The sequence below is a fragment of the Stegastes partitus genome, unplaced genomic scaffold, assembly GCF_000690725.1.
Source record: "Stegastes partitus isolate 25-593 unplaced genomic scaffold, Stegastes_partitus-1.0.2 Scaffold1206, whole genome shotgun sequence".
In the NCBI taxonomy this organism is placed as follows: Eukaryota; Metazoa; Chordata; class Actinopteri; family Pomacentridae; genus Stegastes; species Stegastes partitus.
In genome coordinates this window covers 48,299-76,193 of record NW_007578937.1, presented here as the reverse complement: position 1 = coordinate 76,193, position 27,895 = coordinate 48,299, and the positions used below count along the sequence as shown (strand labels likewise).

Genomic DNA, 27,895 nt, shown 5'->3' with positions numbered 1-27,895 from the left:
CACCCAAACCAAAAGTTTCTAAAGCTGCCTGTGAATGCATGAGACCAGCTGGTAAACAGCCAGAGCCGTGCAGTTTGACACCTCCACACACACTGAGACGCACACGCGCCTGTAAACTGTGCCTGAACCCATCAGTTATTATGGGCGTTGGAAAGAGCAACACAAACACGAGGTGAAGCAACCGCAGCCTGGGTGGAGCCGGCAGCGCACAACTGAAACACCATCATTTGGCAACAGATTGAAGATAATTATCCCCTTGCGGTCGGCGTTGCCATCGACACTCTGCCGTGCGACCGATGAATTGGATTGACTAATTGTGCTGTTAACCTTAGATGCCTGCTGATAACAAAGCCTGTCATTGGTTCCCTCCTTCATCCTCCGTCTGATGAACATGAGGGAAATACAGAAGTAGCAGCTCGATATCTGTGTGGTGAGTGTGCATCAGTGTGTCACAGCAGTTCTTGTTTCACACACTGGGTCTGTGACAGGATAAGGAAGTAGGTTTTGAATCTCGCCCTGGATGCCGTGTAGGTTGCTGCTGTCGGCTCTGAGGGTCCCGCTGAGCTGCGATGGCTGCAGTCTGAGGAGGTCGACCTGTGGATTCTACCTGGACACACACCGACACACACACTGTCCGGACAGCGAAGGAGGAGGAGGAGGAGGAGAGGCCCGCAGGAACCATGGTACGGTACCACACCTTCATTCATCTCAACAGCATCCGTGCTCACTGACACTTTGGGGTTTCTGCTGCCTGCTTCCTTGAAAGCTTTAGAAATTTGGATCTTGATGCTTTGCTGCCATAAAAGACAGTTTTTCTAGCTGCAAAAGTGACACCAGCTCATGATGAACTTGATTTCATGTCAGCTGTTCCCTTTTTACAAGCTGAAATAATAGCATTTCATCCTGTAAAGTCAGTTTTGACTTGATAATTTATATTTTATGATAATTTATAAATAATTGAATTTCCCTTCTGGGATAAATAAAGCATTTTTCCTTTCATAAGAGAAGTGATAGCATCTCTTAACAGACCATGTCTTTGGGGAAATTCTTCTCCTTCACAGCAGCAGCAGCAACAATAGCAGCAACAGAGGGAGCTTCCTTTTTTTTCAGGACAAGTTTTTCATTGAATCTAGCAGAACAAACTCATTGCACGGCTGTGTGCTCTGATTTGTGATCACATCTTAGATAAAAAACACACATTTGGACTGATGAAAGCAAGAAAAACATGCATGTGCAGTGGATGCAAAACGAGAAAGTGACTGAAGTCTCTGTGTTGGTGCCAAAACAAGCTAAAAGCATCACCTTGGATTTAAAGTGAACATGTCGAGCTGTGGGGAGTTTTTTTTTAGTGCGATCTGGGTGTAAAAAAGTGAGCAACAGGCAGCTGCAGGAAGAGGACCGGTAGCATGTACAAAGTTTAGTGGGTTTCACAAGAGGCAGCAGTGAGGTGAGAGGGGGAAGTGGACTGCAGCACTTCCTCACTCTCACAGAGATCTCCACACATCGACAATCACGGGCACTATCCATGAACTCGCAGCATGTAGCCACAGTCGCCTAAATTCATCTAAACAGGTAGATTCAGAAGTGGAGACCCTCAAACTGCAGATAAATGTCACTTTTTGTCCCTGTTTTCACTCCATATCGGTTCCATGTGTGACAGCAGCTCAGAATAATCATCTTAAGAATCAGCGGCATATTGTTGCCCCGCTTACATTTGACATTAAAAGAATCAAAGCAGCGTCTGATGAACTGCTGAAAAAGTTTCATTTTGATGCAGCAAAGTTTTGAAATATCACGTATTGTGACGTCTAACAAAACCACAGCGTGACAGCAGTGACTGGCATTTTAAATGCGGTTCATAAGTCATCAGACATTTTGAACTCGACAGCAAAGTGTCTCCAGTAACCGTTCTGTGTGTAACGAGCTGAAAGTGTTTCTCAATGAAAACTGGTCGCAGTGACGTCAGTGAATTTTTTTTCTAGTAAAATATGTTGTTGAATGGTTGAAGTGTGTTGAGTGAGCTTCACAAACTAAATGTCATCGAGGGAAAAAATGTAAATTCCTCGAATCATAGTCTGTTCATAGTCATAGTCATCGTCAGAGTCTAATCATGTTTTTACCTTATTAAAAGTTCCTCCAGTAATAAAAAAAAAAAAAGTCTTACATATGTAATATTTTGTTCTCAAACTAATTAAGGGACACATATACACCACTTATTACAGACATGTAAGTGTGTAAAGAAAGTTATTGAGGTAGAAGACCAGCTGAAAGTCATTTTTCACAATCCGTAGAGCAGGAACAATCACTGAGTTTACAAAAGTAGTTAAAAACTAGTTTTACTCATATTCTGTTGACTCCTCTGTGTTTATGCCGACAATATGATCAGGTGAGACAACATCAGGTCCAACAATCACATCCTGTTCAGACAGACAGCAAATGTGATGAAACATTCAGTTTCCAGCTGTTTGTATAGTAAAATGATGCAGCAGTGGGTGTTACACCGGTGCTGCTTTCTGTCTTGTCATTCCTAAAAATCCTCCACAGTTATTGCAACGTTCAGCTTTTGACAAAGTGATTCATCTTCATGTGGAGCTGAAGAGCAAGAAGCAGCAAAAATCCTGTAGCTCGCTCGTCTGAACGTGAGTGACCCCTTCAAATTCTGCTGGTGTATTTTTGGTGGCGTCGGTTCCATTTATACATCATTTGAAAGCACAAAGCTTCGTGAGTCAGTGTTGTAAAGCGTTTTGAGATACCCACACCACAGCAACAGAAACAGCAGCAGCAGCAGTTCCTCACTTTAAATTCAGAGTGCGCACGCAGCAAAACGGGGCTTTTTTTCAGTCGTCTACAAGCTCGTTGAATCATCGTGTTTGACTGTTTTTATCAAACTAAATGCTCCAAGCTTTAGTTTTTTTTTTAAAATAAGAAGGCTGGTGAGTGTTAAGAAGTTAAAAATTCCAGAGGACTCTCTAAAAACAAGAGCCGCTGTCCAACAAGATGTAAAAACCTGCGTGATGTGTTCGTATTAAAGGATGCATCCAGTCATCGTCTGTGTTTGTCTTGCTGTCATGTTTAAGCAAGTCCACTGAAAAGGCCAAAAACCACAAACTGATCCTGCTGAAACATTGGTACAGCGACACAGGTTCTCTTATTACAATCAGTCTGNAAATAATTGAATTTCCCTTCTGGGATAAATAAAGCATTTTTCCTTTCATAAGAGAAGTGATAGCATCTCTTAACAGACCATGTCTTTGGGGAAATTCTTCTCCTTCACAGCAGCAGCAGCAACAATAGCAGCAACAGAGGGAGCTTCCTTTTTTTTCAGGACAAGTTTTTCATTGAATCTAGCAGAACAAACTCATTGCACGGCTGTGTGCTCTGATTTGTGATCACATCTTAGATAAAAAACACACATTTGGACTGATGAAAGCAAGAAAAACATGCATGTGCAGTGGATGCAAAACGAGAAAGTGACTGAAGTCTCTGTGTTGGTGCCAAAACAAGCTAAAAGCATCACCTTGGATTTAAAGTGAACATGTCGAGCTGTGGGGAGTTTTTTTGTGTGTGATCTGGGTGTAAAAAAGTGAGCAACAGGCAGCTGCAGGAAGAGGACCGGTAGCATGTACAAAGTTTAGTGGGTTTCACAAGAGGCAGCAGTGAGGTGAGAGGGGGAAGTGGACTGCAGCACTTCCTCACTCTCACAGAGATCTCCACACATCGACAATCACGGGCACTATCCATGAACTCGCAGCATGTAGCCACAGTCGCCTAAATTCATCTAAACAGGTAGATTCAGAAGTGGAGACCCTCAAACTGCAGATAAATGTCACTTTTTGTCCCTGTTTTCACTCCATATCGGTTCCATGTGTGACAGCAGCTCAGAATAATCATCTTAAGAATCAGCGGCATATTGTTGCCCCGCTTACATTTGACATTAAAAGAATCAAAGCAGCGTCTGATGAACTGCTGAAAAAGTTTCATTTTGATGCAGCAAAGTTTTGAAATATCACGTATTGTGACGTCTAACAAAACCACAGTGTGACAGCAGTGACTGGCATTTTAAATGCGGTTCATAAGTCATCAGACATTTTGAACTCGACAGCAAAGTGTCTCCAGTAACCGTTCTGTGTGTAACGAGCTGAAAGTGTTTCTCAATGAAAACTGGTCGCAGTGACGTCAGTGAATTTTTTTTCTGGTGAAATATGTTGTTGAATGGTTGAAGTGTGCTGTGTGAGCTTCACAAACTAAATGTCATCGAGGGAAAAAATGTAAATTCCTCGAATCATAGTCTGTTCATAGTCATAGTCAGAGTCTAATCATGTTTTTACCTTATTGAAAGTTCCTCCAGTAATAAAAGAAAAAAAATGTCTTACATATGAAATATTTTGTTCTCAAACTAGTTAAAGGGCTCATATACACCACTTATTACAGACATGTAAGTGTGTAAAGAAAGTTTGGTAAAGAATTAAAGAAAGTTTTTGAGGTAGAAGACCAGCTGAAAGTCATTTTTCACAGTCCGTAGAGCAGGAACAATCACTGAGTTTACAAAAGTAGTTAAAAACTAGTTTTACTCATATTCTGTTGACTCCTCTGTGTTTATGTCTACAATATGATCAGATGAGACAACATCAGGTCCAACAATCACATCCTGTTCAGACAGACAGCAAATGTGATGAAACATTCAGTTTCCAGCTGTTTGTATAGTAAAATGATGCAGCAGTGGGTGTTACACCGGTGCTGCTTTCTGTCTTGTCATTCCTAAAAATCCTCCACAGTTATTGCAACGTTCAGCTTTTGACAAAGTGATTCATCTTCATGTGGAGCTGAAGAGCAAGAAGCAGCAAAAATCCTGTAGCTCGCTCGTCTGAACGTGAGTGACCCCTTCAAATTCTGCTGGTGTATTTTTGGTGGCGTCGGTTCCATTTATACATCATTTGAAAGCACAAAGCTTCGTGAGTCAGTGTTGTAAAGCGTTTTGAGATACCCACACCACAGCAACAGAAACAGCAGCAGCAGTTCCTCACTTTAAATTCAGAGTGCGCACGCAGCAAAACGGGGCTTTTTTTCAGTCGTCTACAAGCTCGTTGAATCATCGTGTTTGACTGTTTTTATCAAACTAAATGCTCCAAGCTTTAGTTTTTTTTTTAAAATAAGAAGGCTGGTGAGTGTTAAGAAGTTAAAAATTCCAGAGGACTCTCTAAAAACAAGAGCCGCTGTCCAACAAGATGTAAAAACCTGCGTGATGTGTTCGTATTAAAGGATGCATCCAGTCATCGTCTGTGTTTGTCTTGCTGTCGTGTTTAAGCAAGTCCACTGAAAAGGCCAAAAACCACAAACTGATCCTGCTGAAACATTGGTACAGCGACACAGGTTCTCTTATTACAATCAGTCTGGCTTCGGTTAGAATCTGTAGTTTATTTGGATCTCAGACGGTTTGTAAAAGAAATCGAGGATGAAGCCGCCCAAAGGTTTATGGACAAATGTTCTGAAGCTCCAAATGTAGCCGTCACTATCTTGGCCTTTTGAAAGCAGGCGGAATGAGCGAGGCGTTAATCTGACTGAAAATCTGAGCACACAATCTGTCCATGACAAGGTAGTCAGGCCCTGCTTCAGCACTGATTTTACTCTAAACTCAACTATAATTTACAAAATGAGCTTCATGTTCTATTCAAAGAGACGTAAAGGTAGCGACCATGACCATAAACTCATAAAGAAAATGTTTCCCCAGATAGCAAATCAAGTGAGCAGTAGGATCACTTTGTCATAGACTTCTATACAACATGACTTCTGTTTTCAACCGGAGGAGTCGCCCCCTGCTGGCTGAGCTGAGCGCTGCAGATAGTGTCAGGAGCTCAGACAGTGTTGAGAGTAGATCTCAGACACTTTGTTTGGGTCTGTTCAACAGATTTGTTGTTAGAAATATCTCAGATTTAACCTTTAAACATGCAGCAGGGAGCTTTTGTCTCCCCTCGCTGGCGGTGAGAGCAATTACACAAACACTGTTGACTTGTTTCGCTGTCAGTCGAACTGTAATATTTCCCCTGGATGCGTGTTTTCCTTTTTATCAGGAGCATTAGAAACTTTTCTTGGACACGTTGTAGGTTTGTACGTAGCCTGCTTTAAGTCGATCAGTACAGCCGCTCCCCTTTTCAGCTAACGTTGCTAACGATGTACCAGCAGAGGAACCACAGACGCCTCGTTAAAGCTCCACTATACTGGAAAATACAAAGACTTACTTGGCGCTGATTTGCTAAATCCCTGTCGTGTGGACTTTGTTTGACAGGGGCTTGAACATAACGTTTATTTAAATGTAAAAGTCCTGCAACTGGAGCTTCAATTTAGTCCAGACAGAGTGAAAACTGATGTAAAGCTGCCTTTACATGGACTTTGCTGGACTTGATTGGGTTTTAATTAGATTTAACATTGTGACTTCCGTCTGAATTTCCCTTTGAGGATATTTAATTTTAGACAGAAATTCTACCTGCATGACACCTTTCATCACATGTCCTGTGTGCTACGTATGCATGTGTTGAGCCCAGCAGCTCTGAACATGACACTGAACCTAAGACGGTTCCTCTGGTCTCGTCACATTCCTCATATCTTGCATCTTTTTTGTTCACATTGCCTAAACCCTGGTCTGAAACGTTTTGCATCTCCAGTAACTTCAGGGACTTCAGTGGAATTTTTTATTTTATTTTATTTTATTTTTTACAAAGTCTGGCTGCACAGCTGGAGTCTGTACCGATGGAACAGCCGCAGACTTTTAAACTTTTTGATTCTTTTTTCTAGTAACTCCAAAAATAAAATTCTTTACGTAGAGATTTTGAATTGATTTACCAAAGTCAAGACAACAAGTGAATTAGAAAATAAGAAAAATAACTTTGTCTTGGATTGTAGGTGACTTTAGTGACAGTAATGATGGTTTTTGTCACTGTTGGATGGCTACGATGCTAACAACGGCTATATTTAACAGATGGTTATTTCCGTCGACTTCCTTTATAACCTTGCAGGTCTGATTTTCTTTCCCTCTCTGGTGACGTCTGACACTCGGCTCGTCAAACGTACCTGTGAGCTTCCACCTACGAAGCAGTGAATGTAGGTCGATGGCTCAGACCACAGCCCAACCACTCTGCCAACAACAAGGCCCGTCAGACTTCACACATCAAACACACTGGCTTCTTTAAGGAGACACCAAAATACAGGAGATGAGTTCACCTCTGGCTGCTGTAAGGAGGTGACAACATAAGTCCAAACCAGAAACCTGATCAGTCCGATTAGGAGGACGACCGCTTGATTGCGACAAGTGGACACAGCGACGCTGCTGAAGCTGAAGCAGTGCCTGTTGTGTTGTCACGTTTCATTTATCAGCAGGTACTCTACAGGCTGAGGTGCATTTAAAGATGCTTCTCTAAAATGACCAAGTTAGAAAATGAGCTCACCTCATCTGTGACCAGTTGCCTGGCAACCAGCCCCAGCTTCCTGTAACGGCAACCACAGTGGGTTATGTTCTCGAAAACGTCTGTACTGATGCCAAACATGTCGTCTCTGCTCTCCTGCTTTATTAGGTACCGACAGCACATTTATCCTTCCGTCTTCTTTCTTCTTTGTTTTTTTGTTTGTTTGTTTGTTTGGATTCTTGTCAACAGGTGTGGGTTTCCGAAGGTAAACTTTTTTCTCGAAGGGCCTGGAAATCACTTTTGTAGATATGATTATCCAATTTATTTTTGTATTGTTTTATAGATTTTTTTTTTGGTGATTGGTTGTTTTAACTTCTTGTAAATGTAAGAAAATTTTATCTTCATTTAAAAACAACAACAAAAAAACAAAAAAATCTTTCTTTCTTTCTTTCTCACCAAAAACAAACACTTTACAGTTAGGATTATCTTCTAAGATCAGGAAGCTTTCAAACCGAGCCGCGGACAGTTTCTGGTACTCACTGGGATGAAAAAACCCAGCTTTCGTAAAACATTTTTGGAATCCCCCTTAAAATTACTTATAGCATTCCAATGTTGAGTAAAATCTTAACCACGTGTCCAATTTCTGTGCATCTTTCCTCACTTGTGTGATTCAGGCAAAGTACCACTGGCAGAGTCAGAATGTCAAACAGAGCGGCGTGGACGACATGGTCCTGCTGTCCAAGATCACCGAGGACGCCATCGTGGACAACCTCAAGAAGAGATACATGGACGACTACATCTTCGTATCCTGCAAGCTGCCGGTTATTACTTCAAACTGTGGCCGAGTAGCTTACGTGATAGCAGCTACTGAAGCTAAAGTGCTTTTGAGATGTGCAGGAGATGAAATTAACTCTGTGACCGCAAGCTTAGCCGTGATGTGTCAATAGCATGAGCGTCATCAGATGCTGTTCTCACGCCTGCCCTCGTTTGGTCCCACACAGTCACTCGACAGTGAAGCAATCAGAGGACGGTTCATCCTCAGTTTAAGTTCAGTGTGGGACGTTCATCCTTCCAGGCCTGATTAGTCTCTGTGAGACAGGCTTCTATAGAAACATGCATCCACACACACACACATACAGACACACAAATAAAACAGGCATATATGGTCATAAATACAAGAAATTCACTCTTCCTCTTCTGCATTCACCGTGTGACTCAACAGCTCGCTTCCGTCTTCTTGAAGCACAGCTGAGCATCATGCCCTTATTTAGAGCCCAATAAAACCAAAAACAACATTCACATTAAACACGAGCAGCTGACATCACCTCAACTAAAACTATGATCACAAGGGAAACTTAATCACTGGCTTCATTACCTACTAAAGCAAATGATAACTAAGTAAATGGTTGGTCTGGTTGGTTTTAATCGTCTGCGTGATTGGCCTGGAGTTCCTTCATAATCAGGAAGTATGTGGACTGTTTGATCTCTATAACGGCCACAGCTGTAACACAGGTCAGTGTGAGGTGTCGGTCCATCACCGTGGTGTTGAGGATCTTCTGACTTCATTCCATTTAAATTTGTCCTGAATACCTGAAAAACTAGCGACAGTCTCTCGAGCCTCAGCTGTGTTTAGTGTTTGTCGCAAAGTGGGAGGTTAACGTGACAAACGCGGTGCTAAATATTACCACGGTAACACTGTCGGTGTGGATGGTGCTCGGTGCTCAGTACAACTTTTCAGAGCTGCTAGATTGACTGTAGACTTTATGTTTTGCTTGTATGTTTGCGCTAAAGATAGGCTGAAATATTTACACTCAGGAAACCATATTTCCCTGGTTAGGGTTACTGACTTTATAAAGTGATACAAAAGCTTGTCACGCTATAAATTGGCCAAAGCTGAATTACTGCCAGAGGTTGGTTTTTGTTTTTGTTTTTTTTTGTGCGGGCTTGACTTTATTGCACAACAAAAGCTGGCATCATGCTCCAGCTCCGTTCTGATATTGATGAGAGTTGTGTTAAAAAGGGAAAGTTGCAGAATCATTGTTTTACTCTGTCAGCTGCCTCGACAGCGAACACAGACGTCAGCGTTCATGTGACGCTTTCATTGTTCAACCATCAAAATAAATCAAATGAAAAGTGGGTTTGAATCTTTTGTCACCCATTTTCTAGGTTTATTTCACAAGTCGATCGTTATCTCTGAGTTAAATTCTTAGTCGTTCGTAGCTGAGTTATTGCTGAAGCATTTGAGTTCTAAAATATGGAGTAAGTCATTAGAATAATTTAATCAAGTTTAGATTTCTGGGTTTTGTGCTGGTAGTTGGACTGTACCAATAGTGCCAGGGGCAGTCTACAGCTTAGACTGTATATAAAAGTAATGACGAGTTTGAAAAGTGAAGCTCGCGTGGTTGTGTCTTAAACATGCATTCTGTCTAACAGCCAGCAGGGGGCGACTCCTCTGGCTACACATAGAAGTCAGATTGTACAGAAGTCTATCAGACACTGACCTTGTTTCTCACTTCATTTGTTACCTCAGCAGACATTTTTCTTATGAGTTTATAATCTCAGTTGCTACCATGAAGTCTCGTTCAATACAGAACAGTGTGCATTTTGTAAATTATGCCCCTGTTTAGAGTGAAATACACGATAAGGCAGGGTACGCTTCAGGGTTAAATACCCTGTGAATGACAGGTTGCTGTTATTTCAGAAAGAATTGGCCTTTTGGTTCTCCAGTGAGATCCACTGTTTACTCTGATACGTCCGGCTTCAAAAGACCAAAATGGTGACGACCAAATTGTAAAATTGCGGTTTCGAAACATTTGTCCACAAACCAATCAGTGGCACTTGGTCTGTCTTTCAGGTACAGTCTGTGGTCTGCAGCCTGCCACAGACCCAGTCCCTCCAATCTATGAGTAATATTTACTTACATATTTACATTCGTCTCCAAAACAGGGTCGCCAATAAATGATTGGATGGTGCTACGCATAATGCGCTACTGGGTCCATGGCTGGTTATGGACTCCCCCAGGTGGTACAGTCCAACCACAAGTACGACAAAACACAGAAATAAATCCCTGAAATACTGATTTATTTTTATCTTTTGTTCAAATATCTAACTGTAAAGCAACAACACTGATGTGAACAACTGAAATTTAAATTCAGAGACAATTATCCATTTGTGAAATAAAAGTAAACAGAAGAAGGATAACAAAAGATTCAAACCTGTTTTACAGCGGATCGTTTAGATTGTGGCACTTCAACACAGCACTGCAAAGCGGTTCACAGACAGCTTTAGTGTATAAATCAGCTGAAGTAATTGCAGTACAGAAACGTCCAACATAGACCGGTTACCTGTCCAGGTGAACCTGCCTTCACCCTGAGTCAGCTGGGATAGGCTCCGCCCCCCGTGACCCTGGTGAGGATTAAGTGGTGTATAGATGATGGATGGATGGATGGAAATGTCCAACATGTAATATTTTAATTTCTGCTGACATTAGAGCTTTATCAAGACTTCTTGTAATGCTGATGTTATTCTTTTATAGTCAAAAAATGGTTGCTGACTAATCCGCTGACCCAAACATCAGGCTTCAGTGAAAACATACGACACATTACTTCCTTAACGTCGCTGCTCAGACGTACATCGGCCCTGTGCTCATATCAGTCAACCCCTTCAAACAGATGCCTTACTTCACTGACAGAGAGATTGAACTCTACCAAGGAGCTGTGAGTACAGTTCTTCAAGAGTTTCTCACCAAGTTATGCAAACTTGTGGTGTGTGTGTGGCCCAGTTGTTGTTCCTGCTGCGTTGTGCTTTATTAACTTGAACTGTTGTTTCCCTCCCTGCAGGCCCAATATGAAAACCCTCCTCACATCTACGCTCTGACCGACAACATGTACAGAAACATGATGATCGAGGGAGAGAACCAGTGTGTCATCATCAGGTGTGTACCACAGTCCTCACATCTGTTCTCTGATGCTGTTACCTGATCTACCACCGGTGTCCTCCGTGTGGTTTCTGGCTGTCCGGTGTGATTTGCTGATGTGTGTTGTGGAGTAATACGGGTGCTGTGTTCTGTTTTTCACGGTGTGTTGTGGTAGCGGTGAGAGCGGCGCTGGGAAGACGGTGGCGGCCAAATACATCATGGGTTACATTTCTAAAGTATCTGGAGGTGGATCAAAAGTTCAGGTAGAAACAGGATGCAGCCACAAAATGACTCAAAACACCTTTTAAACTTCCTGCAGTGTGCTGCGTAGGTATCTGTGCGTCTCACACTGTGTCGTCGTGTGTTGCAGCACGTTAAAGACATCATCCTACAGTCCAATCCTCTGCTGGAGGCCTTCGGTAACGCCAAGACCGTCCGCAACAACAACTCTAGTCGTTTTGTAAGTGTCATCTTTGCATTAACCCGTCCTCTGGGTTCTGTCTGTGTAGCAAAACAAACAGTCGACGCCACGGCTGATCATTTCCATCCTGAAACTGCATTGTACTGATGACCTTTTCAAAAACTCAGAGTCAAGCTTTCGAGGTTTCATAATTAATAAACTTCAGGAATCAGTCGTGTCAACATGTAGGTCAGGTCTTTCTGTGTCATCGTTCTTCTTCATAGTTTGTTTGAAGTTTGAACACGTACGGCTTAATTAAACCATATTTAAGCTTTCCATGCTGTAGACTAGTTTAACAGTGTTTGAGCAGAGTTGTGGGTGAGCTGGTGTGCTCGAGCCAAAGCAAGTAGGGAGGAGTGAATGGAGAAAGAAGCACGGACTTCATAGATGTAGAGGAAGCAACAGAGTCGGGTGACATCTAAGCAGCCATTTTAAGCAGGAAAGGATCGCTTCAGTTAATAAAAATGTGAACTTGTGTAACTTTGACACAATGAGATGAGCTTGTAGCGGTTAAATCAACGACTGGAGCAGGACTTTAGGAAACATTCTCAGTTATATTACTGCATTTATATTCCATAAAGAGGATTTAACAAAACAAAACCTGGCTGGAGCTTTAAACTGGAGCTCATCACAGAATTTTGGATGCATAACTTTTTAATTTTCTTGATTTTTAGAGATGCTAGCAGCATTACCAGACATGGCAAAGGGTTTCCATACAGGCAATCTGCACACACAGTGATGGTTCAAAGAGGCTGATTCCTGATGGCTCAGCTCTGATCTGAACCTCAAGCACAGTCATGAGGTTGACGTTTGTTGTTTTCAGCTGAATGTGGATTGTTGATGCATGTATCTAGGCAGCCATATTAGAGCTGCAGCAACGACTTAATCAGTTATCAGCTATTTGATTAGTCGCCAACTGTTTTGATCATTGATTAATTGGTTTAATTAACTTTTTTAAGAAGAAAATGCTAATTTATTAACTTCCTGAACTAAGATGGTGAACATTATAAACAGTATTCATGCTATACATCAACATATTGTCGTGCAGATGTTAGCGTTTAGCTCAAAGCAGAGCCTGGCAGAACTTCTAGCTCAGCTGTAGACTCATGAGGACGTGTTGATTGCTGAACCATCCTGAATGTTTTAGGTCTATGAATGGAGACTAACAGTATTTGTCATGTTCCAATGAGATGAAGATACAAAGATCAACAGGAAGTCCATCAGTGTTTATCAACTATTTACTCAGAAATCGGTTAGTAATGAGCTGCAGTGTGAGGATGCACCACAAAGCCTTGTTTCAGTTGTTGTGTGGGTTTGCTGCAGACAAACAGCCCTCACCCCTTCATTTCTCATCAGTGGGGTCCTGATGCTCTAATTTCACACCTTTTAACCACATCAGTGTGCACATGTGCAGCCTCCGCTCAAGGCATCGTGACATGACTATAAAATTTCCTGTCAGAAGGTGCATGCAGCTCCTATAGATGCAGCAAACATGGACGTTGCTGCATTGTTTTAACACCGAGAGCTTTTTGATTCTCTCTTCTTTCACTTCTGCTCAGCGTCCGTCACCGTGCGTCCGCTGTGTTGACCAGGTTGACAGATTTACCTGCTCACAGCACCTGAGTGTTGACTTTGATTTTACATCTGCCAGGGGAAATACTTTGAGATTCAGTTCAGCAGAGGAGGAGAGCCGGACGGTGGTAAAATTTCAAACTTCCTGCTGGAGAAGTCGAGGGTGGTGAGCCAGAATGAGAGCGAGAGGAACTTCCACATTTACTATCAGGTCAGAGGCAGATGAACACAGTCACAGATCAGTGGAGGAGGCCACATGATGCCTAACTTCTCCTGTACCTGCGCTGTTGTCTTCCAGTTGATAGAGGGCGCCAACGCTCAGCAGAAGGAGGCCCTGGGCATCATGACCCCAGACTACTACTACTACCTCAACCAGTCTGGGACGTACAAGGTGGATGGAACCAACGACAGCAAAGACTTCCAAGAAACCATGGTACAGACTGTAGGACCTAACAGTAGATGTGTGCTCTGACTTATCTTGATTTTATGGCGCCCCATGACAGGAAAAGCATGAATAACCTGCCGGGGGGGCCTGGATGTAACCGCTTTTGGCTGCAAACAAATATTCTAAGGAAGCGATCTGACAAGTTTGGCAGGGAATCATCACTCTGATGGAACCGCTGATGGTCACAAGATTACGAGGTTGTGTAGAATAAAGAGGCCACAAAGTGAACACAGTGGCAACCACAAGTGTCCTGTGCTTTGAAAATAAGTGCTGTATTCTAAACACAAACTAATTCAGGAGTCAGCTGATACCATGTTTAAGAGGAAACTCGTCTTTGACCAACTCTGTTAACACAACGAGCCTGAGGAGGCCTTGGTGCATGTGTTTATTTAGACAGGGGAGCTTACAGGGCTGGAAGTCAACTGGCCTCACAAAGAGTTTTTTTTAATTGTAGTACATATTCTGAGCTTCTTAAATCTTGCCTACCGCATTCCCTCATACATTATAATGAAAAACGGCATAAAACTTAGTGTAAAAGGGATGAAAAAAAAATTTTTAGTTAAAAAAAAAGTTTTTTTTTTTTTTTTTTAAATGTCACAAAATCACTTTAGGGGCTGTGAAACTAAATTTAAAAAAAATAAAAAATAAAATTAACAAAACAAAAAAAAAAGAAAACTAATTAAAAATAGTAGTTAATATATTCTCCCCAAGATCCTAGAAAATAGAAAACTTGGTGATTTTATTAAAATTAAATAAAATTCCTCGAAAGAAGAAGTAAAAATATTGGAAAATGTTTTTAAAAATCTAATTTGACAGCAGGAATCAGTGTTTTTTTTCTGGGCTAATTTGAGTTGTTGGTAATCAAGAAGACCAAAAACAAATATGCAAACAATTACACATTTGCAGTAAAAGTTAAAATCCTGGTGTCTTAATTTCGAATTTATCACCAAATCCCACACAAACCTTGATGAACAGCCTGCGTTTCTATATGTTTTACAGGTTTCTTTCAAAGAGAGCTTTTTACCATTTATTCTTCAGCGTTGATGCATTATTATTATTTGACATGTACGATGGAGCTGTGAGTGATGATCGACACACAGAGTGAACAAAAAGAACAGTCATGATGATCAGAAAAATGTTGAAAATCAGATCTGATAATCATCCAGGCTAATAATCGCTCAACCTCTATCTGGCAGTAAAATATTTTCACCTCCATGTTTGCTGTCTGATCTGTCACAAACCGTCTGCTTCTCGCTCTGCTTCGTCTCTGTTTGGCCTCCAGGAAGCCATGCAGGTGATCGGCATCCCGAGCGACATCCAGACTCAGGTGCTGCAGATCATCGCAGGCATCCTCCACCTGGGAAACATCAGCTTCATAGAGGCGGGCAACTACGGGCAGGTGGAGAGCACAGACTGTGAGTCAAACACAATTAGGCGAATCCAACCCCTTTTCCATTGAGCCCCTCAGGAATACGAGCAAATTAGAGCAACACCACGACAAAGCCAGTCCCCTGGCAGACGCCCAGCTAATTGATAGAATCTGCACACATCATTACTATCTTGTTTACCTTCTCCTGTGTTTGCTGCCGAGGGATTCCCTCCCCAGCAGATAATTGGTGTTTACATCCAGGGTGGCGGTTGTGCCGTTCCCCAACCGCTGTCTAGTGTTTTTCAATTTATTTCTTTCATTTACAGTGGAAACACACACTTTCATTCATTCTGCACGCTTCAACGCAAACATGTCAGAATCTTCATTACCAGCCTATTGTTGTCACGATGAATGTAATTATGAACAAAACAACCTTGCTTTTATTTGCCCCAGTGCTCGCCTTCCCGGCCTATCTGCTGGGCATCGACCCCAACCGCCTGCAGGACAAGCTGACCAGCAGGAAGATGGATTCGAAGTGGGGAGGGAAGTCCGAGTCCATCAACGTCACGCTGAACCAGGAGCAGGCCACCTACACCAGAGACGCCCTGGCCAAAGCCCTCTACGCACGCCTCTTTGACTACCTGGTGGAGGTAGTCACGCTGCACAATACGCAGCTGCAATAAAAGCAGACTGCATAAAACGACCCATTCGCTTTTTATCTACCTGAGATACAGTATGTACACAATGCATCTGTGTTTTATAGCTCACCTCTGTCTTCTCCAGGCCATAAATAAAGCCATCCAGAAACCATATGAGGAATTCAGCATCGGTGTTCTTGACATTTACGGCTTTGAGATATTCCAGGTTGGTCCTCTTATCGCTCACGGATGCATAACGTTTATAGGCAGCCACTAAAATGGCAAGTGGTCGTTTTACACGCGGCGCGGCACAGCAGGGTTTGTTTTATAGTGGCAATAATCTCACATTGACTCCATTGTGCTTTCTCCTGCAGAAAAATGGCTTTGAGCAGTTTTGTATCAACTTTGTCAACGAGAAGCTGCAGCAGATCTTTATTGAACTCACGCTGAAGGCTGAGCAGGTAGCTTGTGTGTTTCTGTATGTCGGTTGAAATGTTGAAATGGGACTCTGTTTGCTACAGTGAAAGAATGAGCTTCTCTTCAGTCTGAATATGTTTTAAATATATTTGTCCTGAAGCCATTTTGCATTAGTTTCATTTGAAATATTTGCTCCTAATTTCCTCTCAGGAAGAGTACGTTCAGGAGGGCATCAAGTGGACGCCCATCGAGTACTTCAACAACAAGATCGTGTGCGACCTCATTGAAAATAAATTGGTGAGCTTTAACTGCATCATCTTATAAATGCATACAAGGTTCACACAGATCGAGTTAGGGTGTGTTTTGTGTGTATTTCCAAAAAAAACTGTAAAAATCACCTAATGTGTCCAAATCGTAGCGGTAGTATGAGGTGATGCTGCTGCTTTGACCCCATTTGTCATGCATTTGGAACCAAAACTACGTCAACTTATCAGAAAATGTATTTAACATAATATAAAAGTCTATAATGAATACCAACAAATATTTTGCACATATTCTTTCTTGGTGTCCAATGGACCCCAAAAGACCTGGGTGGCTGGGTGTAGAGAGGGTTGTCCTCCAGTCGTAAGGTTGGCGGTTCGATTCCCCCGCCCCTCCACAGGCGAAGTGTCCTTGGGCAAGACCCTGAACCCAAAGTTGCTCTCAATGGCAGGCAGCACCTTGCATGGCAGCTCTGTCACCATTGGTGTATGAATGTGCGTGAATGGGTGAATGAGAAACACATTGTAAAGCGCTTTGGATAGAAGCACTATATAAGTGCCATTTACCATTTACCTTCTCCGTATGGCAACATGAAAGTCCTGAACAGGGTTAGAGTGATCTTGCTAGACAAAGAGACTTCAAATTTGTCTTGCTTGACTCAGAAAATGTCGGTGTCTTGTTCTTTTATCAGCTCCATACCATCAAATAATGATTTCTTATGGTGTATATTTACATTAGGAGAGTTTGTTTGTTCCAAGATACGTAGGAAACACCAGTAAATACCAGTAACATGCTTACAAAGCCCTCGCCTTCTTGCAGAACCCTCCCGGTATAATGAGCGTGCTGGATGATGTGTGCGCCACCATGCATGCCAAAGGAGAAGGCGCAGACGGCACGCTGCTGCAGAAGCTGCAGGCTGCCGTGGGGACGCACGAACACTTCAACAGCTGGAACTCCGGCTTCGTCATACATCACTATGCAGGGAAGGTAGGAACCTGAAATCAATCAAAACGAAACCACCAGAAACACCGACCTTCAACTACGTCAGATATGTGTTGTATGTATTTATACCTGCATGTCTTGATGATGTGTTGAGGTTTTAGTTTTAGGAACACTGCAACAATTGCTTTTTAAAAAAATGTTTGATGTTATGAAGCAAAACATCACATTAAATTACTTATTTGTGGAAAACTATGATGCTGACCTGCTTGTGGTTGCCATTAACAACATTTGAACTCAGAAGTGTGCAGCAAAGCCTGACGGTGTTCCTGACTTACTGACGACGTCCGTCTGGTTGATAACGTCTCCACAGCACTTATATTGTCTGGTGTTGTCTCAGGTGTCATACGATATCAACGGCTTCTGTGAGAGAAACCGGGACGTGCTCTTCCCCGACCTCATCGAGCTCATGCAAAGCAGTGAATTGTGAGTCTCCTTCGTCAGTCTGATGGTTTCCTTCCTGGTATGTTTTGTAAAGCAGCCCAGTTGAATCATTATGTGAATATATCTCCGTAGTGACTTCATCCGCAGCTTGTTCCCTGAAAACCTCAACACAGACAAGAAAGGCAGGCCGACCACAGCCAGCTCCAAGATCAAGGTCAGAGCCTGTTTCCTAACCTCGACTCTACCGCTTAACGCAGAAGAAAGAAAGATGTTTTGAGGTTGTGACAGCACATTAATCACATTGGTGTTTCCAACAGAGACAAGCTAATGATCTGGTGAACACGCTGATGAAGTGCACTCCTCACTATATCCGCTGCATCAAACCCAATGAGACAAAACGGCCCAAAGACTGGGAGGAGAGCAGGTCGGCACGCTCACCTTCACACGTATGCAAACGATAGAACTTCTTTGAGGAAACCCTTCTTGATTTATGCCATCTGTTTTTAGAGTTCGGCATCAGGTTGAATACCTGGGACTGCGGGAAAACATACGAGTACGCAGGGCTGGGTTTGCATATCGCCGCGTCTTCAACAAGTTTATGATGAGGTGAGTGTAATCATGCATAGCTGAATACGCATCTCCAGCATTTCTGTGTGTTTGCTTCAAAAGAACAACACAGCTCAAAAACACACCCTTACAGTGATGTTTGTGTGTGTGCTGGATGATCCAGATACGCCATCCTAACAGCTGAGACATGGCCGTGCTGGAGGGGTCCAGAGCAGCAGGGGGTCCTTCACCTCCTCCGATCCGTCAACATGGACAACGATCAGTACCAGATGGGACGCACCAAAGTGTTTGTCAAGAACCCAGAATCGGTACAGAACTCTGTCTGTATTCTCTCCATGTAGTCCACTCTAGGCTTTATTTTATGTCTGTGTTTACCAGTGGTGACATGTAACTAATCTAACAGTTGAAGAGCTTAGAAAGTATGATAAAATATGAGATAAGAAGGCCGGGATATACAGACAGGTGACAAAGTGAAGGAAAAATCTTTGACACCTTCAGTGAAGGGAACTTCTGGTTCAGGGAAGTATTTTGCCGCCATTGTTGGGGTATTCCCATATTCCCTTAAATTAAAAAGTCACTGCAAATATACACCACTTCGTCCTCTTGGGGGGCTGGAGTCTATCCCAGCTGACTCAGGGTGAAGGCAGGTTCACCTGGACAGGTAACCAGTCTATCACAGGGCTACACTTAGAGACAGACAACCAAGCACACTCACATTCACACCTACGGACATTTTAGAATCACCAGTTACCCTCAGCATGTCTGTGAAGATTCTCAGTCATCCAGGTCACGGTTGTTCTCGTAGTTTAATCGTAGCAACTGGACTTGCTTGAGTTCCTTGAGGACGTTTCACCTCTCATCCAAGAGGCTTCATCAGTTCTGACTGACTAGTTATGTTATGCATAATGAGGGGGAGGAGCAACAAACGTCCAGTTGAAACTCAGGTGTTAATGGCTCCTTCAGGATATCAGTATCTGGAACTCCCATCTAGTCAGTCAGAGCTGATGAAGCCTCTTGGATGAGAGGTGGAACGTCTTCAAGGAACTCCAGCAAGTCCAGTTGCTACAATAAATCTACCAGAATAATTAACCTCAGCATGTTTCTGGACTGTGGGAGGAAGCCGGAGAACCCAGAGAGAACTGCACGGGGAGAACATGGAGACTCCACACAGAAAGACCCCGGGCGTTCTAACCGGGACGAGAACCGGGGATCTTCTAGCTGCTAACCACTGAGCCACCTTGCAGCCCACCTTTATCCTATGATGAACTATTTCTGTCCTGATGGCTGCAGTCTCTTCCAGGATGACAATGACCCCATCAATAGGGTCCACTAGTGGGTCACTGAAAGGAATGATAGAAATGATGTGAATCTATGGACTTCACAATCATCAGATCTCGACCCAACTAAACACCTGTAGGAGGTTTTGGACTCCATAACCATCATTTAAACACCAAATGAGGGACTGTATTTTGTCAAACTAATGCTGCATCCCACCAGTAGGGTTCTAGGGAATGCCAGAACCAATGCCAAGATGCACTGGAGGCCCAACATCCTACTAAACCACTTTATGTTGGTTTTCCCTTTAGTTTGTTACCTGTCTGTACGCTCTAAGCTGTTTTGTCCAACAACATCTGAAATGTCGAGAGTCTTCAGCTGTTCTGAAAAGCCACGCTCAAAGGCGAGGTGACAAAAGAAAAAATGGGTAGAGATGATATCATTTCAGTGTGGAGGATCGAGCACACAGCGGTTCACATGAAAAGGGACAGAAATAGATGTAAAGATTAAAAAGAGCAAACTGTTTCCTCATTCTTCAGCCAGACTGTCATCGATGAGTCCAGAAGGCTGCGCTGTGAATAATGTGGGTTAAAAAACATGCAGCTTGTGGCACACTTGGCTAATCCAGCATTAATGTTTGATGAGGGTGTTTCCTAAATTATCTGACAATCTGACAAGCGGTTCTGATGGAGCGTGTTATCCCCCTAAGTAATGCTGGTAAAATTAGCTCCAACGTGACAGCACCAAGTACATCAGCAATAACAAGCTATCAATTAAAATACTGTAAAACTCAGGGATCCAGTCTTATTTTTGATGCTTGTCATTTTAAAAAATGTGTCGATATATTAAGAAACTCTCTGCTTAGCACTTTAAAAGATGTGTAAGTGCTCCATGCTGTGTTTCCCCTCAGCTGTTTCTGCTGGAGGAGATGAGAGAGAGGAAGTTCGACACGTTTGCCAGGATCATTCAGAAGTCCTGGAGAAGATACATCGCCCGAAGGAAGTACGAGCAGATGAGGGAAGAGGGTGAGTTACACAAACAAGAGATTCCTCCACACGGCTCCCGCCAAAACGCACATTTTTGATTCTAAACGTTTGTCCCTCCAGCCTCGGACATCCTGTACAACTCCAAGGAGCGGAGGAAGAACAGCATCAACAGGAACTTTGTGGGAGATTATCTGGGCCTGGAGCAGAGGCCTGAGCTGCGACAGTTCCTCGCCAAGAGGGAGCGCGTCGACTTCGCCGATTCAGTCAACAAGTTTGACCGCAGGTTCAAGGTGAGGAGCTTCATGAAGTGTTGTGTGTTTTTTCCTTTAAAGAATAAAGGAAAGGGTTATGTTTAGTTTATGGATCAATAAGACAGTGATGTCATAGTTGTGAGATGACACATTCATGCCCCTTTTAAACAGTGATGACTAAGACTTCACACCACACTGCTTCTCCTTTCTGCTGTCTTTCTTTCCCCCCCACAACCCAGTCTATCAAGAGAGATCTGATCTTGACCCCCAAAGGCATCTATCTGATCGGTCGAGAGAAGGTGAAGAAGGGACCTGAGAAAGGGCAGATAAAGGAGGTGCTGAAACGAAAGCTGGAGTTCGCGAGCATCAGCGGCGTCTCTCTGAGGTCGGTTTCTCGTGTCATGTGTGGTTGATGTTGTGGTGAAAAATGCAAGAAGTCGCACGCTACTGAGTCTGTCATTAACCGCTGTGTGCGAAGCATCTGGTGCAGGAGGGGGGGAGTAAATATAGAAAATGGACAGATTCTACAGAACTGAGAATTCACAGAATCTGACCTTCTTTGTGTCGCTTTACCGGCTAAAATCTGACATTTTTAGGGCCAGTTCCAAAACCACGAAATGATTGAGGTGAAAAATGCTTCATTTAGACGTTTTTATTTCACTCTTTTTCACAACTATCTAGAAAAGTAATTGAACCAAACCCTGAGACTAGAGTGCTTTCTTAAATGAGTTCTTGTGGTAGATATAAACGAGTACGACACACTGAAAGCATGATGCATGATTAATGATCACCGCTGCTGTTACCACGATAAGCACCTACAACCGTCATAACCTGAGCAAAAGCTATTGCTGCCATTATTACTTGCTTATTATTACCTCCCAAACTGTTAAAAATTAAGCCGCTCATTCTCAGCCTGTTTGTTTTTGATCTCTTATCATCGTCGTCTGCTCAGGCCCTTTGTCGCACTTCAGATACGTATGGGTTGTTCACAGTTCAGCCAAAGAGACTCTGAATATCTCACATAGTTTCTTTTTTTAACAACAGTTAGACGTTAAAGGGGGCAAATATTGTGTTTCCTGTTTCTTACCCCATCAGTCACCTCACAGCCTCTGCAGGTTTACATTGTGACCTTTTGCAGGCTGAAGTCACTGGACTAGACTGTGTAACCCTACTGGGTGGTTAAAACGTGGAGCAAATACAGCAGTAAAAGCTGACACATCGATAATTCAATGTCAGATTATCATTCATTATAAAACATTCAAATGTAAAAAATTTCAGCAAAATAAATGCTTTCAGATGTATGTTCTCACGTGTTTGATGCAAAGTGGCCTCATGTTGCTTCCTTGTGTCGTTTTGTGTGTCATTATTATAATTTTGTGTCTGCTTTATGTTGTTTCCTGTCTCTTTTCGACAATTTTGTGTTGTCTTATGTTTTATTTTGTGTCTCGTCTTTGTTATTTCATATTTCTTTGGGTCTGTTTTGTTTCCTTTCTGTCGTTTTGGGTCTTGTTTGTGTCATTTTTCCTAATTTTGTGTCTATTGTTTGTCATTTTTTCTCATTCTATGTGTCATTTGTGCCTTTTATTCTTATTTTGTGTCTGCTTTATGTTGTTTCCTGTCTCTTTTTGACAATTTTGTCTCCAATCTGTTGTCTTATGTCTTATTCTGTGTCTTGTCGTGTGTTGTTTCTATCATTTTGCGTCTCGTCTTTGTTATTTCATGTTTCTTTGGGTCTGTTTTGTTTCCTTTCAGTTGTTTTGGGTCTCGTTTTTGTCATTTTTCCTAAATTTTTGTGTCATTTGTGTCATTTTTTCTCATTTTGTGGCCTTTTTGTCTAATTTATTGTCTTGTGTTAACATTTTTTGTTCACGTCAGACTGTCAGTATTTACAGTGGCCTGCCTGTCATTCTTGTTTGAGGCTCCAAAAAATGGCAGATTTTATAGTTTTTAACTGTATTTTGGAATAACAGAACACTACTGTTAGGATTTGGCTGTGTTTTAAAGTCCTTTATCACAGTGTGCATAGTAATAGAGTATTTTCACACTTTCACACTAAATATGTCTTCCACTGTCTTTAAGGACCTTAAGTCGAACTTTTTTCAGAACTGTTTTGTCAACTTGAACTTCTTTCAGTGTTTCAGCTACAAGTCCCACTTCCCTTTTCTTTTTTTAATCTCGGGTCAGAAGCTCTTAACAGTTGTTTTTTTTTGTTCTTCAGTACGAGACAGGACGATTTCTTCATCCTGCACGAGGCGCAGTATGACAGTCTGCTGGAGTCCAACTTTAAGACAGAGTTCCTCAGTTTGCTCTCTAAACGCTACGAGGAAGTGACCAAGAGAAAACTGACAATCTCCTTCACTGACAGGTAACAGAGCATACAAGCTTATTGGTGTAAGGAAGCATACACACACACACACTGACCACTAACACGCTGTCTGTGCGCTCAGACTGGAGTTCAGAGTGAAGAAGGAGGGCTGGGGTGGAGGAGGCTCCAGGGTGGTGGTGTTCCAGAGAGGCCAAGGGGACCTGGCTCAGCTCAAACCTGGAGGGAAGACCCTCTCCATCACAGTAGGGGACGGTCTCCCCAAGTCCTCAAGTAGGTTCAAAGAAATAATGACCACCTTGAAATAAGGAATAGCAAGGCAAAGAAAATGTTAAACACAAAAGTACAAAGATAAGGAGACAAGAATCCATAAATAGCAAAGAAGAAGTGAAGAAGGATGGAGTCCTGATGTTGTAAATGTACGTTTATTTCAGAGCCAACGAGGAAGTCTGCTCCACAGTCTCGTGGCGGAGGAAGAAATCATGTCGCCAGCAGAGGTAGGCCACTACTTGTTCAGTTCTATCTACAGTCGTGAACAAAAGTTTACACACACATGTAAAGACCATGTAAAGCATGGCAGTCTGGAGTTTCCAGTGACTCCTGCTGCTCTTGATTTTCTACGATGGAATGATTGAAACACACACATCTTTGTCACCAAAAACAATCCTGCATTCATGGATTTATTATAAGTCTTCTGGAAATAGGACAAAATCTGCTGGGTCAGAAATATGCATACACTTTAATGATCAGTGTTGCTGATGTAGAAAGCTGTAGTCAGCAAACTGTCTTCGTAGCAGCATGGCCTCTTAACTTCTCGCTGATTGACTACAGCTCCTGCCTCCTCTGAGCCGGTTTAAATATGACCCGCATGATGCACGTATTACACTCAGTCACAAACACTACAAGGGGAAAGCCTGAGAAGCTCAGCAAAGATCTGAAAAAGCAAATCATCGACTCGAACAAGTTAAGAAAGTCACTTGGGGCTATTTCAAAGCTGCTTCAGATCTTAAAGTGTCCTCTGCACACAGCTGTTTGTAAATGTAAAGTGTATAGTTCAGTTGTGTCGCTGCCACGATCAGGAAAAAACACCAACTACCACCTCCTGCTGAGAGACAGCTGGTCAGGATGGTCAAGAGTCCACCAAGAATCACCTAAAAGCAGGTCTGCAATGAATAAGAAGCTGCTGGAGCCCAGCTGTCAGTGTCCACGGTCACGTCCATGAGCTGAGAGGATGTTCCTCCAGAAGCAGCACCTTCAAGCTGAAGTTTGCTGCTGATCACATGGACAAACTTCTGAAGACCAGAAATATGTTTGGAGGAGAGAAGTTGAGGCCTTTAACCCCCAAAACACGATACCTACCGTCAGCATGGGGGTGGCAGTATCATGCTGTGGGGACGTTTGATGCCCCAAACACACATCAAAAGTGGTAAAGGAATGGCTAAATCAGACTACAATTAAGGTTTTTGTAAGCCTTTGTCCACAACTGGATCAATCATTCCCACTAATGCAAACTATGAAATACATTTACTAGCTCTATATTAAAGGACTTATTTGTAAATCGTTGCAGTAGCTGCACTTTATTCTATTTTAAATTTTACTCTTCTATATTTCAAATGTTCTTCTTTTTACACATCTGCATTTATTCGATACCTTTCGCTGGTTTCTTCAAAGATCAAGGTTGTAAACACAAAGCATGTGATCTTCTTACACACAGTGACGTCTTGTTGCAGCTTCAACTATCCTGCAGTGTGTTAAACTGTAAAAAAAAAAAAAAAACAGCTACAATAAAAAGATGTTGTATACACAGTAATGTAATATAACACTGACGGAGGTCATGTGAGTCACAACCAGTACTGAACCTCATGGACATTTACAGCTCGTACCTCCGTCACCGTATCGTTTGTCCTTATTTTGCTCTGCGTTCTCTCCTCAGCGCACCAGAACGGAGCAGCCAAGTTTTCCAGAGGCCCTCACAACCAGCAGTCAGAGATCACATATTCCGCCCCACACAAGCAGGGCCGGCCGCCCAGCGCCGCCCTGCCCAAACTGGGTTCCCAGAGAGCCCCCCGGCCCCCAGCAAACAACCAGTACAACCAGTCGAACTTGGACTTCCTGAATGTGCCTGACCAGGGCATGTCAGGGTAAGAGACGCCACCTTTTCAGTTATATATAATAAAAAAATAAAACAGCAAGAAGGCGCGTGTGGGCGGATCAGATTAGTCAGTAAAATGGCTGCATACAGGTTTATTGAGCTCAGGGCTTGTCAAGGTGAGGCTCAGAGCTCCCAGAGTCCAAACAAATGGCTGAATGACACAGTGGGACAGAAAAACCTGTTTATAAGTGAACTGAAGGCCTGAACGCCACCTGGCCAAGTGCTGCTCCACTAGCTTCAGGGATATATATGTAAAACAAACAAGTTTGTAACGCACATCACACTCAGAGGTGGGTCAGAAACATTACAGAGAGGGATGAGACTGAACAAATGGGGGCTTAAAAACCAGGGCACACATTTAAACACTCTCCCCTTAACTTGTTTTTACACACGACTGTGCGTACATGTAGCGTAGAGTTGTGTGAATAAAGAGGAAAGAGAGCGTGAGAGAAAAGCCTGCTAGCGTCCTCACCTCTGCACACATTACCAGTCTGTGCACGACGGGGACATTAATATTGAATTGTCAGTTTCTGAAAGCTACAGGTGGAAAAACCCCAGTTTTGATGTCAGAGATGTGTGGGAGGAGGCTGTTTGTAATTCTGACAAGCAGTTTGTTTAAAGGATACTGAATACAATCGGAACTTAATGCAGTCTGTCATTGAAGGTTGATGTGCGTACGAGAAACTGGATTTTTTTTAGAACATCACTGCGTCTATTATAACCAGCCAAACTCTCTCTAATGCATCTTTCTACCAACTTTACCTTTAATCTCTGCTGCCATGTGACAAGCAGGTCCATGGTGAAGTTTAATCCAAGTTTGGGGTTTTGGTAATTTGCCTTAATACAAATGTCTTACAGTATTAAAAGAGATCTGCTATAAACCCACAAACCTGCTGTCTGTGGATTAACTCTGTTTTCTGGCCATTTAGGCTCCAAGAAGCTTCAAGAGTTCAGCATCTCCTTCATCCTTCTATCATTTGTGTCTCTTTGGTCACAGGAAGCAGAGGAGAAGGAGCATCAACCAGCGACCTCCTCCTGCTCCTAAACCTCAGGCTCGCCCTCAGGGGCCCCGCTGCCGGGCCTTGTACCAGTACGTGGGCCAGGACACGGACGAGATCAGCTTCGACGTCAATGACGTGTTCGACCTCGTCAAAGAAGGTGTGTGGATAAAAGAAAGAAAAAATAGAGACTGAATCAAAAACATCTGATAACGGTGGTGGGTTAGAAATGATTCACTGTCTGTGCGTCTCTCTGCAGATTCATCGGGCTGGTGGACGGGCAGGATCCAAGGAAGGGAAGGTCTCTTCCCGGGTAACTATGTGGAAAAGATTTGATGAGGACTTGACCAGCCTGTTTTGTGTTATTTGAGAAATATGTGTAATACGTGTAAAGCAGCACATGCTGTTTGCAAAAGGACCTGCCTGGGAGTCGTTGCATCGTAGATCTTCGGCCATAATGGAAACGTTGCTGTTTAAAGGTGGACATTTGCTGACATTTGATACACAACTAACTTGTCTGGCAGCGTGAAGCATGAACAGAGCACGGGACACCTGCCTGTCATGGTTGTTAGAACAAAACTGCAAAGAGCTGCTCAGGTTTCGTCTCTGTTGTTGTGTCAGACGCTGCAAGAAGATCTTTGACTTTCCCACAACACCTTTCTGTGAGTCGCTTCTTCGCTGAATGTGACTTAAAGCTAAAGTTACAGAAAAGTGACCTGAAAATACTGCACGGCTTCCTGGTGTCTACGGTGTTTCTATTTGCCTGAAGCTTTTCTCCAGATCAGCATCCAGCGCCACACGGTACTGCTCAGTACTGCTCAGTATTCTTCATTAAATCAGTACGACCAGGTAGTGACATTTGAAAAACATTTAAAAACATATTTCTGCAGCAAAAAAAAACTTGCTTCTGATAAAATCAAAGTCTTTGAGCAGAGCAATATTTTGATTTCAGTTTTTTTTTTTTTTTCTATTTGTTGATTTTTACTGAAATGCTTCTGGGTATTTTCACCTCCATAACAACAAAAATAAATATATTTTCATACTTTTACCTCAAGGACTGTGCACTGGTCTCTATCAGTACGTTATAAGACATTTTTGAAGTTAATGAAACATTTTTTAAAAACATACTGAAAGAAAGGGGTGAATACATGATTTTATGTTTGTATTTCTGCCAAATTTGCATTTGATTTTTGTAAAATAATGATTGATAATGATGATGATTTACTCACCGTCAATCAATGTGTGATTTTGTATATGACCTAGAAGAAAAATAAAGTTGTTTTTTCCAGTTCTTGTATTTTTTTAAGACTATCAAAGTCAAATATTTTTTAAAAATTACATTTTAGTTGTCATAAATAAGGCACAGTGAAAGATAGGACAGAGTGCAAGATATTTTAAATGCAAAAACACAAAGCAAGCCACAGAAATAATAGTTTTTAAAAAATGGTGCATATAACCAGAAGTTGACATCCACTGCATCCACAG

The 27,895-nt window shown here is 42.5% G+C and overlaps 1 protein-coding gene across 1 annotated transcript; it reads left to right on the top strand.

Moving 5' to 3' along the window:
- The first annotated feature begins 208 nt into the window (after positions 1-208).
- myo1f (myosin IF) lies at positions 209-27,698 on the top strand. Its single transcript, XM_008297288.1, has 29 exons — positions 209-430; positions 532-683; positions 8,072-8,200; positions 11,024-11,113; positions 11,237-11,331; positions 11,489-11,576; positions 11,684-11,773; positions 13,425-13,556; positions 13,644-13,778; positions 15,073-15,205; positions 15,613-15,809; positions 15,943-16,023; positions 16,172-16,258; positions 16,425-16,511; positions 17,295-17,462; positions 17,815-17,900; positions 17,991-18,072; positions 18,176-18,282; positions 18,366-18,464; positions 18,589-18,733; positions 20,611-20,725; positions 20,807-20,976; positions 21,177-21,322; positions 23,156-23,302; positions 23,385-23,533; positions 23,695-23,757; positions 25,194-25,401; positions 26,410-26,570; positions 26,670-27,698. The coding sequence occupies exons 2-29, from the start codon at positions 681-683 to the stop codon at positions 26,744-26,746; spliced, it is 3,270 nt and encodes a 1,089-aa protein (XP_008295510.1). The 5' UTR covers positions 209-430; positions 532-680; the 3' UTR covers positions 26,747-27,698.
- The last annotated feature ends 197 nt before the right edge of the window (positions 27,699-27,895 follow it).

Coding starts and splice junctions, on each gene's coding strand:
- myo1f (XM_008297288.1), top strand. Junction 8,201..11,023: donor ACATGGACGACTACATCTTC/GTATCCTGCAAG, acceptor GTCGCTGCTCAG/ACGTACATCGGCCCTGTGCT. Junction 11,577..11,683: donor GAGGTGGATCAAAAGTTCAG/GTAGAAACAGGA, acceptor CGTGTGTTGCAG/CACGTTAAAGACATCATCCT.